General features: G+C 32.1%; 2 protein-coding genes and 1 pseudogene across 2 annotated transcripts; all 3 read right to left on the reverse strand.

Moving 5' to 3' along the window:
* Positions 1 to 802: 802 nt before the first annotated feature.
* On the reverse strand, positions 803 to 3,730 carry LOC129881814 (late embryogenesis abundant protein 31-like). The gene is made up of 3 exons (XM_055955920.1): positions 3,306 to 3,730; positions 2,879 to 3,160; positions 803 to 1,204 (listed from the first exon to the last, which is right to left on the reverse strand). The coding sequence occupies exons 1-3, from the start codon at positions 3,630 to 3,632 to the stop codon at positions 1,031 to 1,033; spliced, it is 783 nt and encodes a 260-aa protein (XP_055811895.1). The 5' UTR covers positions 3,633 to 3,730; the 3' UTR covers positions 803 to 1,030.
* A 1,666-nt stretch (positions 3,731 to 5,396) lies between these two features.
* LOC129883692 (late embryogenesis abundant protein D-34-like) lies at positions 5,397 to 7,871 on the reverse strand (annotated as a pseudogene).
* Positions 7,872 to 8,603: 732 nt separating this feature from the next.
* LOC129883014 (lactoylglutathione lyase) lies at positions 8,604 to 11,439 on the reverse strand. Its single transcript, XM_055957550.1, has 4 exons — positions 11,248 to 11,439; positions 10,858 to 11,085; positions 9,291 to 9,366; positions 8,604 to 9,039 (listed from the first exon to the last, which is right to left on the reverse strand). The coding sequence occupies exons 1-4, from the start codon at positions 11,326 to 11,328 to the stop codon at positions 8,999 to 9,001; spliced, it is 426 nt and encodes a 141-aa protein (XP_055813525.1). The 5' UTR covers positions 11,329 to 11,439; the 3' UTR covers positions 8,604 to 8,998.
* Between the last annotated feature and the right edge of the window lie 885 nt (positions 11,440 to 12,324).

A 12,324-nucleotide genomic window follows, 5' to 3' on the forward strand; every position in this document is an offset into this window, starting at 1 on the left:
GAATACACAAAGCATTAACTTGGAATTTTCCTAATTGAATGCGAAAAGGAATTCAATACTTGCTGGAAGTTGCAAAAGTTACATGTAATTACAGTTTGTCTATACTACCATTCCTTTTCTTTTTGGCTTTTTCCTATTGAGTGCTCTCTATAGGATATTGTTTGGTCAGAGGGGAAAATGATAAGTGTTTCTTCTCGATTTCTCCTGTCAGTATGTAAATTCATATCACTAGGAGTGTCATCCAACATCGCTTTGTCAAAGAATTTTAATATATATGTATAAATAAAAACTAAAGTATTTATTATAAAGAATATACAATGTGACCACTCGTCAATGTGCTCTGATCATTTGTTCAATTCTTTAAATATTGTCATATTGACAACGCTTAGGAAAAACCTTGCAAATGCCACTATTATCCACTACAATTAGCAGTGTTATTTTTTGTGTGACAACTGAAATGGTTGTAGAATCATAACAGCTCTTTCACCCTCTCTGTCTCCATGCATAACTTTGTGTATATGATAGAATCTGCTCTATGGGAAAACATTCAATTGTGGTACAAGTTTTCAACTATCAAATCTGTGATTAAATTCCTAATCTCTTTACTAATAAAAGGGAGCTACTGCTTTTGATGCTTGTGACTTGTAAATTTATTTATCATCGTAGAGGTATGTAAATATATTTATCGAATTAATTGGAAGTAGTTTGAAGCGGTAAAGTGGCCACAGAAAGTTCAAAATAAAAGTTGAAAGTGTTGATAGGAAAAAAACGCCCAAGATAACACATGATGATGTTACTTCGAAATGGTATATCTGAAGCAAACTTAAAGAGTAAATAACATACATACAAACGATATTTCTTATCGACCATAACTGACTACTACCAACAAACACTGAACCAAAACTGCGTTGGTTGCTTACAAGTCTCAAGGCAACCACACACAGCAAAAAAAAGAGGCAGTACACCATCACAACATAGAGAAGGTAAACCAACTATCCATCCTTCCAATAAGGATTTTAGTTGGAGAAAATTAAGATTGTTGTTGTTGACTCCTTTCATTCATCCTGGCAGCTACAGTAACAGAAGCAGCTACTCCACCAGGAGTGGTGGACATGTCTTGTTTGTTCCGTAACTCCGCCCCTACCACCCCTTCTGCATCCTGCCTCGTCGCTACCTTATCCGCCGGTAATACCTTAGTAGCACTCTGCGTGCATACAAAACTCCTCAATAATATGAAAGCACCATAAAAATAAATTAGCTTGCGCATAGCGGGAGCTTTAAATTATCTTTAAGTTAATCTATCTACTGTATTCGATGATTTGAATTAGCTTCAAGTTAAATCTATCAAATCCTAATTTATGTTATATCGTTCAAATATATCAATGACACAAGTAGAATATCGATATATACACTTATAAACTTTGAGCGTGAAATTCGTACAAGTTTCACAAAATATTTGAAATCAGAAAAATATTTAAAATAAAATTTATATATTTAAAAACAACTTAAAAAAAGTAGTGGAGTATAAGTTACAGTAATTAACAACTAGTGGAGTAATATAAATTAACAACTTTAAAAAGTAGTGGAGTAATATAAATTACAGTGATTAACAACGTAATTAATTAAAAAAATAGGGGAGTATAAATTGCAGTAATTAAACAACCTAAAATATTTAAACTGTACACACAGCTTGGAACGCGGATAGAGTAAAAGACAGTCTTCATATTCATATGAAATGTAAAAGCTTAATCACCTAAAAGTACCAGATATTTTTATGTACAAGGCAACATTAAAGTCCAAACCAAAAATTACCTTAATCTATATGTGTAAACACAAATTAGCTGATGTTGAGGCGTACAATCAACCTAAGTGTTACTCATTTGATATGACATTTTTAGTATACATCGTCACACCAACAATCACTAAAACAATCGAAATATACACCTACAAACTTCAATTAAGTTATCGCTAAATAGATCGTAGTTAACATAAACTCATTGATATTATGCTCAATCTTTCAGACAAATCCGTTGCTAGCTAATTAATTTCATATGTTTTAGTAGTGAATATGTACGTTGTGCCGTATTTATGGCTAATTGGATAAAAATATATACTTTTTAGGTAAATAAATATTTGTAGCTCACGGAAAAAATATATAATCAAAGTAAAAAAAAAAGGAAAACGACCAAAAATACCAAAAATACCTCTTAACTGGTCAAAAAAATTTAAATATAACCTTCATTCACCTATTGGCGAAAAATAGGTCTCAATCCATCTTTTTGGTCTAGTTTTATCCCTAAAACTAACAACCTTTTATTTTTTAATTATTATTATTATTATTAATTATTAATTGACATTTTTTTATTGGACAAATTTAAATTCAAACCCATCTTTATTCTCCAACCCGCCCCAACCCATATCCACACCCCATGTCCAAACCCAATTAAAAGACCCATTATAAGAAATGGTGGATTGAGGGGTTGAGGGGAAAATTTCAGTAGCAGCAGCTAAGATATTGAATCCGTAATTTCGAAGAGGGAAGAAGAAAAGAGGCATTAGGGTTAAGGGAGAGAGAGATCAATTATCTTTTATTTGCAATGGATCTTTTAATTGAGGTTAGACATGGGATATGGATATGGGTCGGGGTAGAAAAAAAGATGAATTTAAATTTAAATTTATTCAATAGAAAGATGTCAAGTAATAATTATTAATAATAATAATTTAAAAATAAAAGGCAGTAAAGTTTAGGGGTAAAACTGAACAAAAAGGTGGATTGAGAGGGATATATTTAGTTCAGATTATTTTAGCCCTTTTTTCGCTTAAAAAATTGGGAGTCTTTTTCGTTTAAAAAATTGGGAGTAATTAATTTGTTACTAACCGACAAGACATCTCCAAGCTTAACTTTGTCCTCGTCTCTTATCATAGATTCATTATAGGCAGCAGCCGACTGAGCAGTGGCTGCAACGCCTCCAGGAGTGATAACATTACTGCCTGTTGCTCGCATTTCAGCTGCTTGGATTGCTGCTGCATCACATTGATCCACTGGCTTCCCCGGTATTGTTTGTCCAGCCGCTTCAAGAGCTTCTCCTATTGTGATTTCTCTCCTAACAGTTGTGTCTTGTGGTTGTCCTCCTGTTGGCTGGATGTATTGTGCTACTACCTGTATGTCAACAGCACTTTATAAAACTAGCTAGCCGCCAATTCAACTACTGTAGGAGCTAGAGCTAGCTGCTCATTTGGCCAACACTTTCTGTTTAGAAAATTCAAAATAGATATATATAGATAGATTAAAAAAGCGTATATACCTGTCCAGCAACTGATTCAGTAATAATATTAGCTCCAGGAACGGCCGTCCCAGTAACCGTAACACCCTCTCTAGCCGCAACATCAGTAACATCACCCGGTGTAACCAAACCGGCGCTCACGTTAACATTAGCGGCTGATTGCATGGCAGCCGCTGGACCGTTCTTTTGCGTCTTCCCAAGCACCGCGGTCTCGGCGCTCTGCATCATGGCTGCATCTTCCGGCTTAACAGCTTTTTCTCCTAGCTCACCAGAGACAGCAAAAACATCACCGTATTTGATCGGATCGGCTTCTGGTTGCCTTTTCGGTTGTTGTTGTTGACTACTCATTTTTGTTAAAATTGGGTAAATTAAAACATTTAGAAATTATACAAAAGGTAGGATATGGCTAGAGAGGGACAAAATGATTTATATAAATGTGCATGGAAGATGATGGAGGCATTTTGGGACAAGTGGCTATTTGAAGTAGTATGGTGGCATTGATTTATAGATGTAGGAGGCCACTTGTCAAACTATTACTCCCTCCATTCCAGTGAATTTGTGAGGCAATGCACACATATTAAGAAAAATATTTAAGAACGTAATTTGAATCATACATTCCATTATTTTTTTTATAAAATCATAAATATAACTTTGCAAGTAGTGTGATTTATCTCCTAGAAAATATAAAATTTCAATTAAATAAAAGGGCAAATATGAAAAAAAATTCAAATATCTATCTTGAACTTTGAACAATTCAATTATTTTGAACAATAAAAAATTCCTCAAAAATTCACTTAATATGAAATGAAGCGAATATTATCTTTCTTACGGAAGGATGTGATTATTTAGATTTTTTTATTTTTTTACCCGGTTTCGATATCCATTATATGAGGGGCAGAGCTACCTCGAGCGAGGGGTGTCAAGCGACACCTCTTTATCAAACAATTATATTTTATATAGAGGTTAAAATTTAATTTAATAAATATATATATAATTATTGACACCTGTCAAGAGTCGAAAGTTTGGTGTAACGTTAAGAGGTTGCAAAAATTAGTTGATTGTGTGTGCAGTTAGATATGTTCCTTATCCACTGCGCTTGTCTATTTTCTTCAATTATTAGCCTAAAGTTCATAGCAAATTCCAATTATTGCGCTGTTTATATATCAATAATCTGATTTTTAATAAATTAATGATTCTTGTGTATTAATATCTCAGAAAAATATAATATTATTTTTATATAATTCGATCAAATAATAATTAATTATGTAATCACTAGCTTTATATAATAACATTTATGTGATAATTAATTTTGATCAAATATCTAATGGCCAAACATTTTTTCAACTTGGTTTGGTAGAGATAATTTTTTTCTGAAGTAGCAATTTTTTGGACTGGTCTTTATGATCTTAACTATATGTTTAAAACTTCATTTGAAAACGTAATTTTTTCTCAAAATTGGCAATTTCTAGTGGTCTTTATGACCTTTTAATATCTTTTTACTTGGTAATGTTTTGAGACGTTGGGGAAAAGATAATATCATCTTTTACTATTTTATATAAACTTTTGAAGTGCTAATAACAAAAAGTAAGTAAACAGTGAGGAAAAGATTGGAGAACAAATATTTTTCTTCTTATTTTGACTTATTTCGTGCTGTATTTTTAAAAATAATTTTTTATTACTTTCCGACTCCTACAAAAATTGTTGAATCTTGAAAATACACTTTTACCTGTAAAATCTTCTAAAAACATCACATAAAGCACGCTTCAAACTCTGAAAATTTCTTGATCTCGATTTTTTTACACCACTTTATAGGATAAAAAAAGGGGTCAACAATAAATTCTTGACTCAAATTGTTGATTTACATCTATATTTGTTTAGATATATCCATATTTGATGACTAGAAGTCATTGTCGCTTCTGTAATGGAGTTGACTAGCAAATTAGTGCCAATTTGACTTAGCTTTACTTGTTTTAAATAAATTAAATTAAACAAATTCAATTATTTTTTAAGTTTATTTTAAACACAAAATAAATTTAAATTGATCACACACATTTAAAAAATACTTTAAATACTGAAACAGCTTATACCGCAACTTAAACTTATAAACGGGCTCTTAGGTTGAAGTACTAATTTAATTTTTACAAAGGCCCAACAACTAAATTACAAAGCACCAAAACAAGAAGACAAGCCAACGAGGAAATTAGTAAAATATTATTATACACATGTTGTCATGATGAGCCAAGCTTAATTATGAACTTATTTCATTTAGTCTTGTGGCTGCATTCTTATTTCATTTAGTTTTGCAGCTGCAGCCACAGATGCAGCTACTCCACCAGGATAAGCTGTCAGGCTTGGATTATTTCGTAGCTCAGCCTCCATCACCCCTTGTGCATCTTGCCTTGTCGCTGCCTTATCAGCCGGTAATTTTGCAGCCGCACCCTATATATGATGATGTCAATTCACAACATAAAACATACAAATATATAAATTACACCACTCAAATCAAGTCTTTTTAGATTCTTACAGTCAAGACATCGTTCAATTTGATTTTATCCACATCTTGAGCCAAACCTTCATTAGCTTAGGCTGCTGATTGAGCTGTGGCCGCTAATCCTCCGGGGATTACAATGCTAGAACCGGTGGCTCTAGCTTCAGCTGCTTGTATTGCGGCTGCATCGCTCTGTTCCACCGGTTTCTCCCCTGCTGTGAGGGCAGTTGCTGCTAGAGCTTCTCCAATAGTTATAGCTGCTTCTTCCACATCTCCTGCTGTTGCTGGAGCCGCTATTACCGGAAGAGGCTCAACATATTGCCCCAATACCTATAATTTTCCTTTTACTTTGTTGCCCTCCAAATTGAATGTGTACAAATAAATAGGGTAGGTATTTGTCGATTCGATTTTAAATATTATCGGTTAAATTTATTAATTTTTAATTTTTAAATATGCTAAATCGATAATCGAACCAAATATTTGTTATTTGTTATCAATTTTCGATTTATCGATTTTTTATCTCTAATAGTTCAATTTTCCGTTTAAACAATAAGAAATTCTTTCAAAACAAATATACAAATTCTCCAATAATTTGATTGTAATTTGCCGCGATACAGGCATACAGCTAAACAAGCAAATCAGACGTTTTTGTTGTGAATACTCACAATTCATAACTCTGGTCCTAGTTGTTGGTCGTTGTCATTGCAAACCGTAATCGCTGTCATTCTTGATTCATTAACTTAAAGTAATATTAACGCCTAAAAGGTAAATACACAAGGATAAATACAGCGTGAACAATGAACTAGTGTGAAGTATGAATGAGCAGTGGCGGACCACTAGTGTGAAGTATGAATGAGCCGTGGCGGACCTAGAAAATTTATTACCGCTAGCAAGGTAGAACACACCACCTACACACAACTTTTGTAACCCATAACCACTACACTAAACCTTCAACTTGTGAAGCAACTTTTGCAACCCCATAACCACTACACTATAACCACTACACTAAACCTTCAACTTGTGAAGCAACTTTTGCAACCCCTTAATCACTACATTAAATCTGAACGTGTGTTAAGAAGGATCAATACTTATATATATATTAAACCAAATTTTGATCTATATACAATATAATTTTTTGACAAAAGAGTGTCGCTATAATCTGATAATAGTGATTATATTAATATCTTTTGTTTGATATTTGATATAAACCTTCAACTTGTGAAGCAACTTTTGCAACACTTAATCACTACACTAAACCTGAACTTGTGTTTAGAAGGGTCAATACTTTTATATATATATATATTAAACCAAATTTTGATCAATATACAATATAATTTTTTGACAAAAAAGTGTCGCTATAATCTGATATAGTGATTATATTAAAAATTTTTGTTTGATATTTAATATTTATATATGAGTAAAAATTAAAATAGTAAATTATTGTAGTCGGATTTTAGTTTCAGCGACAGTAACACCTTCATCAGCAGCAAGTTGAGTGGTAGCGTCATGACTAACAAGTCCACTTCTTTCGTTTTTGGCAGCAGCAGCCTGCATAACAGAGGCAGGACCACCCTTTTGAGTCTTCCCAAATACCATGGCTTCAGCACTTTGCATCATGGCTGCATCTTGTGGTGCAATTGACTGTTCAGCTAACTCACCTGTTACGTTAAAAACATCTCCGTATTTTAGGGGCTGCTCCCCTGTTTCAGGCCTTTGAGGTTGTCCGTGGCTCATTTTTTTCTTCTTCTTGATATGTATTATTATTATATGTATATTTTTATAATTTTTTCATGCTATATATATTTCGATTATTTTCTTATAGGAAAGTTGTTTTTGTGTTGGAGATGCTGGACGGCTGACACGTCGCAACTCTGTGCAAACGTGGTGGACTAGTAAGCAGGAATGGTGACTCCGATTTGCTAGGGGCGTTTTGTTATCGGATAAACACAAAGTTAATTAATACTTACATAACTTATGAGAGAATCTATTTATAAGTTATGCAGATAAAAGGTGAAATAAGTTATATGAATATTAATTATACATGTATTAAAATAATAAATTACATATTTATCCCTTTTTTGTCTTGATTGCTTAATCATATTCAATACAAATTACTTAATTGCTATTAGTTATTTGTTATTTACTTTATTGTTTTAGCTATTGATATTTATTTAAATTTTAATGTGTTATTTAGATAATTATTTATTTTAATGAGTATAATAAATATTAGCTCACTAAACATTTTGAAATTAAGAGATAAGAATTAGCTTACTAATTTTTTTAAAACTCTACTTAACAAAATCCTGCATAACTAAATCCTAAATAACTAATATCTGCATAACTAAATCTTACATAATTAATACCTTCACAACTCTAATCAGTGACCAAATGGCCCCTTAGTGTCGGATGTTCATGAATAATCAAGATAATTTAACTACCGTTGCCCATAATTTTTTGATTTTTATATGTTTGATCGTGGAATTTGATCAGATATAAAATGTGCATCACTAAGGAGTCTTATTTGGTTTCGGTTATTCGAATTATTAGTAGTAGTCTTCATTAACAACAGGTTATTGAAAAAAATAAATCATAATGATGAATTGATGTTAATAATCAATACAACTCCCAAAAAAGAAGATGCTAATCATCAAGATTATAACTTTAAATGAGATTCATATTTGTCAATTCAATACTTACGAATATATGGTTGTGGATGTTGCAGCTTACCAACAGTAAAATATTTTTAGATCAAACTATCAACAAATGACATTTTTAAAAAATCTCACATAGTTTAAAAACATCTTCCTGCATCCAACAGAAAAACGATGGCATAATTCAAATTTTCAGCTTCAAATTTCTTAATAATCTCTGCTTAATAGATTATCAGTTTCTTGTTGATAAGGTTAACAGGAAAATCATGGCTATTGAAGTAGTACAGTATAAATCTCTCAGTGGCTATTACTATTTACTACTCAACTCCACTAGTATTGTCTTAATTGAGAGATGGATCTACATACATACAGTCCTTATGCTATCAATTTGGAGTCACTTGGCACTTGCTGCAATCAGAGTACAAGCTAAGTAAAACAACATAAATATTTTCATTCCAATAGGCAAATATACACAAGGTCATCATCCGAGCTAACGCATCCTGAGGCCCGTGGGTTTATTATACTCTAAATTTATGGCTAACAAGTACGCGGGACACCACGAGTATAGTCACAGTTCAGGTGGCAGGAGCCCCACTGCTTACCTCCAAACCATTTCCTGCAGATTGAGAACCACATGTTATTGAATTGAAAACTTTGCCTAATCAAGTTAAGAACTGCAAAGAATTTGACACTATCATAGACATCAGGTTAAGAGATTCAATCTTAGGAGTTTAAAGAACATCGTTTTTTCACATGTTTTTGCCTTCTCTGAGGTTGAGTAGTTAGTCATCCAATTTCATAAACGTAAGAACACTATCACTTCGGAATCAATGTATTAGCATATAATATATAAAAGGAAACTCTCACCATCTGGATCAAAGAAGAAGACTTGTTTGGTCTTTCCATCTGGTTGAGTCCTCTCGTGAACTTGAATTCCTTTCTCCTAAATGGCAAAGTTAAGAGAAAAAGATGATTGACAGATCTATTAGTCATGGATAAACCAGACTTGAGGAAGAAACAAGTCTAATCCACCAAATGCATCTGATCTTGGTAAATCCAAATCAAGTTTGTTTTTTTGATATTTACCCTTACAAACTTTAGTACTAAAGAAGTTCTTGAACATTAGACACCGATATGCAATTCATGCTCATGTTAACATTATATAAAACAAATGTGCTATAGCCCTGTCAATGGGTATGCCTTTGCAAATCCATATCAAGTTTGACTTTTGATATGGACCCCTTATAAACTTCATTACTAAAGAAGTCTTGCACATTACACACTGGCCTACAATTCATGCTCATGTTAACATTATCTATTGCGTGTTGGAAGAACTGGAAAAGAAAGATTCCCTGTTCCTTTTATCATGTCTCTAAAAACAAATATGGCCATACTCTGTCAATGGATATGCCATTGATCTTGGCAAATCCGTATCAAGTTTGGTTTTTGATATTGACCCTTCTAAACTTCATTACTAAATAAGTTCTTGAACACTAGACATTTGTCCTACGATTCATGAACATTATCTAAAACAAATACAGCTATAGCTCCTGGAAATGGAAAATTAGCTATGCCCATCACATTATTTTATCTCTCTCTTAACACGCAGTTGCCTGTATTATCAACCAATTTATACTTCACTTCGGCTCACATTAAAATAAAAAAACTAACGCATTTCTTATCACTTGCAACAAACAGAACAAGAAAAACTTGATACATTCATAGGTAGAACAGCTCCAATGCCCTTGATAAACCTCAAAGAAGCAACAATCAAATTAATTAACATCTCTTCCTATACGGCCCTTCACATATCTCAGTCAAAGGAACCTCATTTTACACAAATTTATTTTCAGATTGTCATTACAAGAAATTAACATCATCTAAAAGGATAAAAGGAAAAAGGTAACTGACAAAAAGATACCAAAAGTCATCAGATTAAGGCTGATACCAACACTTTGACATCACATCTAACATATTCATCCGGAAAAAAAATGATAACAACGACCTAGTTTGTGTAGTACCACAAAGTGTGGTGGAAGGATAGAGTGTAAGACCTTACCCTACCTCTTTCTGATAGACCATAACAGTCCAAAGCAGTCCAGAAAGTAAAATTGGTCATAAACAATTAATTTAGTACTCAATAATCTAATCTTTCTTTCCATCACTAACAACATCATACCAGTGAAATCACACAAAGTGAAGTCTGGGGAGTGACTCATGAAGGTAAAGAAATTGTTTCTGAGAGACTATCGGCTTTTCTTTTAATCATAATAAATTATTAATTTGAGGTAATCTAAAACAGAAAGTGAAATTAAGAACAGCAACACATCTTCTATGATACTTGATTGAATCAAACCAAAAAAAACAAAAAACATTAAGCACATAAACTTTCTAATGAAACTGGAAGAGGAGAAAATAGCGGATTTAAATCAACCTTGAGGTTCTGAACGAAAGAATCGAAATTGGAGACGGAGAAGCAGACATGGTGGCCTCTGGGCAGATTCTTCGGGTCGGCGACAGCTGACGTGGCACTCCATGGACCTTCTGGAAGCTTTGTAGTCGGGTCTCTCTCGATAAGGTGAAGATAGAAAGATGGTGCCAGCTTCAACCATATCACATCAAATTCAAATCTTGGAGCTTCAACTTTCTCAAACCCAAATATCTGCAAATAAAATAAAAATACCCATAACCCATTTTCATCAAACAATCAATTTTGTGTGTTTATGACTTTATTCTACACTAATTTAAACAGAAAATCATAACCCTGATGTGATTAATGAAACTCTTAAGGTAAAGAAAGTTAATTTGTAGTATGATATAAAACCTCAATGTAAAATTGGGCGAGGCGTTTGATATCAGAGGATTCTCGGGAGACGTGATTAAGGCATGTTCCTTGTGCTGCCATTTTTGTTCTTGTTTGTGTTTAGAGATTTCTACTATCTTCTTGTACAAGTGAGAATTGAGCTGCCCATTTCAATGGATATATTTATTTGCTTTGCTTAATCAACTATACGTCGTCGTCTTCAATTTTGAAGGGAACCTGGTTATCGTTTGAATTCGTCAGTTATATAATATTTAGAACTTTATATAATTAGCATGGCCCTATTTAAAATTATAGTTTAATTGTTTGGACGTGGAATTATATGATTTTTATATTTAACAAAATAGATTTCACGAATAACATTCTATATTAATTGCATTTCATATACATAGCCTTCCCAAACACTATTATCCCCATGATATTTATGTAGAATAAACTTTATAACTTTTTTTTAGCACAATATCTTAGTCTTATTCTATTTGAACTCTTCAATACTATTTTTTATGTTTCATTTAAATTCAAAATACTAATTTTATGATTTCTTTATTTTTGTATATATTCTTTGAATACAATTTTGCATTTTATAGATCGACGTTCATTCGTTAGATTTGATATAAAAAAAACTGACAAATGAATATTAATTTTTTGAGAATTTCTCTATAAAAAATAACCGACGAAAGTGTGATGATTTTCTTTATTAAACAATCAATTAAATTAAAATAGCACCACATATTTTATTTTTTTTATTCAGACTTTTTGAATTTAACTCAAATATTAATTTTTAAATTTTTAATTCAACTCAATACTATAAAAAAATCTCATCTTCAATATGAATAAAAAATAATTATTCATTGATAATAGCATGACTAAAAAAAGGCTAAAACTCGTACTTCAGTTAGTTATCTTACAAGCAAAGATACAGAAAAACTCTCAAAAAAATTGTTATTTTTTTAAAAAAAAACAATGTTCGCCATTTTTTATTTTATGAAAATCAATGAACGAATATTGATTTTTTAAATGTAAAATTGCAATTGAAGAACATATATAAAAAAAATCATAAAATTAGTATTTTATATTTAA

This window comes from Solanum dulcamara, chromosome 3 (genome assembly GCF_947179165.1).
Source record: "Solanum dulcamara chromosome 3, daSolDulc1.2, whole genome shotgun sequence".
NCBI lineage: Eukaryota > Viridiplantae > Streptophyta > Magnoliopsida > Solanales > Solanaceae > Solanum > Solanum dulcamara.

Bases quoted from the DNA above. Each gene is read 5' to 3' on its own strand.
- LOC129883014 (XM_055957550.1), bottom strand. From the start codon at position 11,328: ATGGCAGCACAAGGAACATGCCTTAATCACGTCTCCCGAGAATCCTCT. The intron at 11,086-11,247 runs GTTTTATATCAT...TTTTATTTGCAG, and splicing joins TCGCCCAATTTTACATTGAG to ATATTTGGGTTTGAGAAAGT. The intron at 9,367-10,857 runs GTTGATTTAAAT...TTTGCCATTTAG, and splicing joins CTTTCGTTCAGAACCTCAAG to GAGAAAGGAATTCAAGTTCA.
- LOC129881814 (XM_055955920.1), bottom strand. From the start codon at position 3,632: ATGAGTAGTCAACAACAACAACCGAAAAGGCAACCAGAAGCCGATCCG. The intron at 3,161-3,305 runs GTATATACGCTT...GTTGACATACAG, and splicing joins CTGAATCAGTTGCTGGACAG to GTAGTAGCACAATACATCCA. The intron at 1,205-2,878 runs GTTAGTAACAAA...GTATGCACGCAG, and splicing joins AGCTTGGAGATGTCTTGTCG to AGTGCTACTAAGGTATTACC.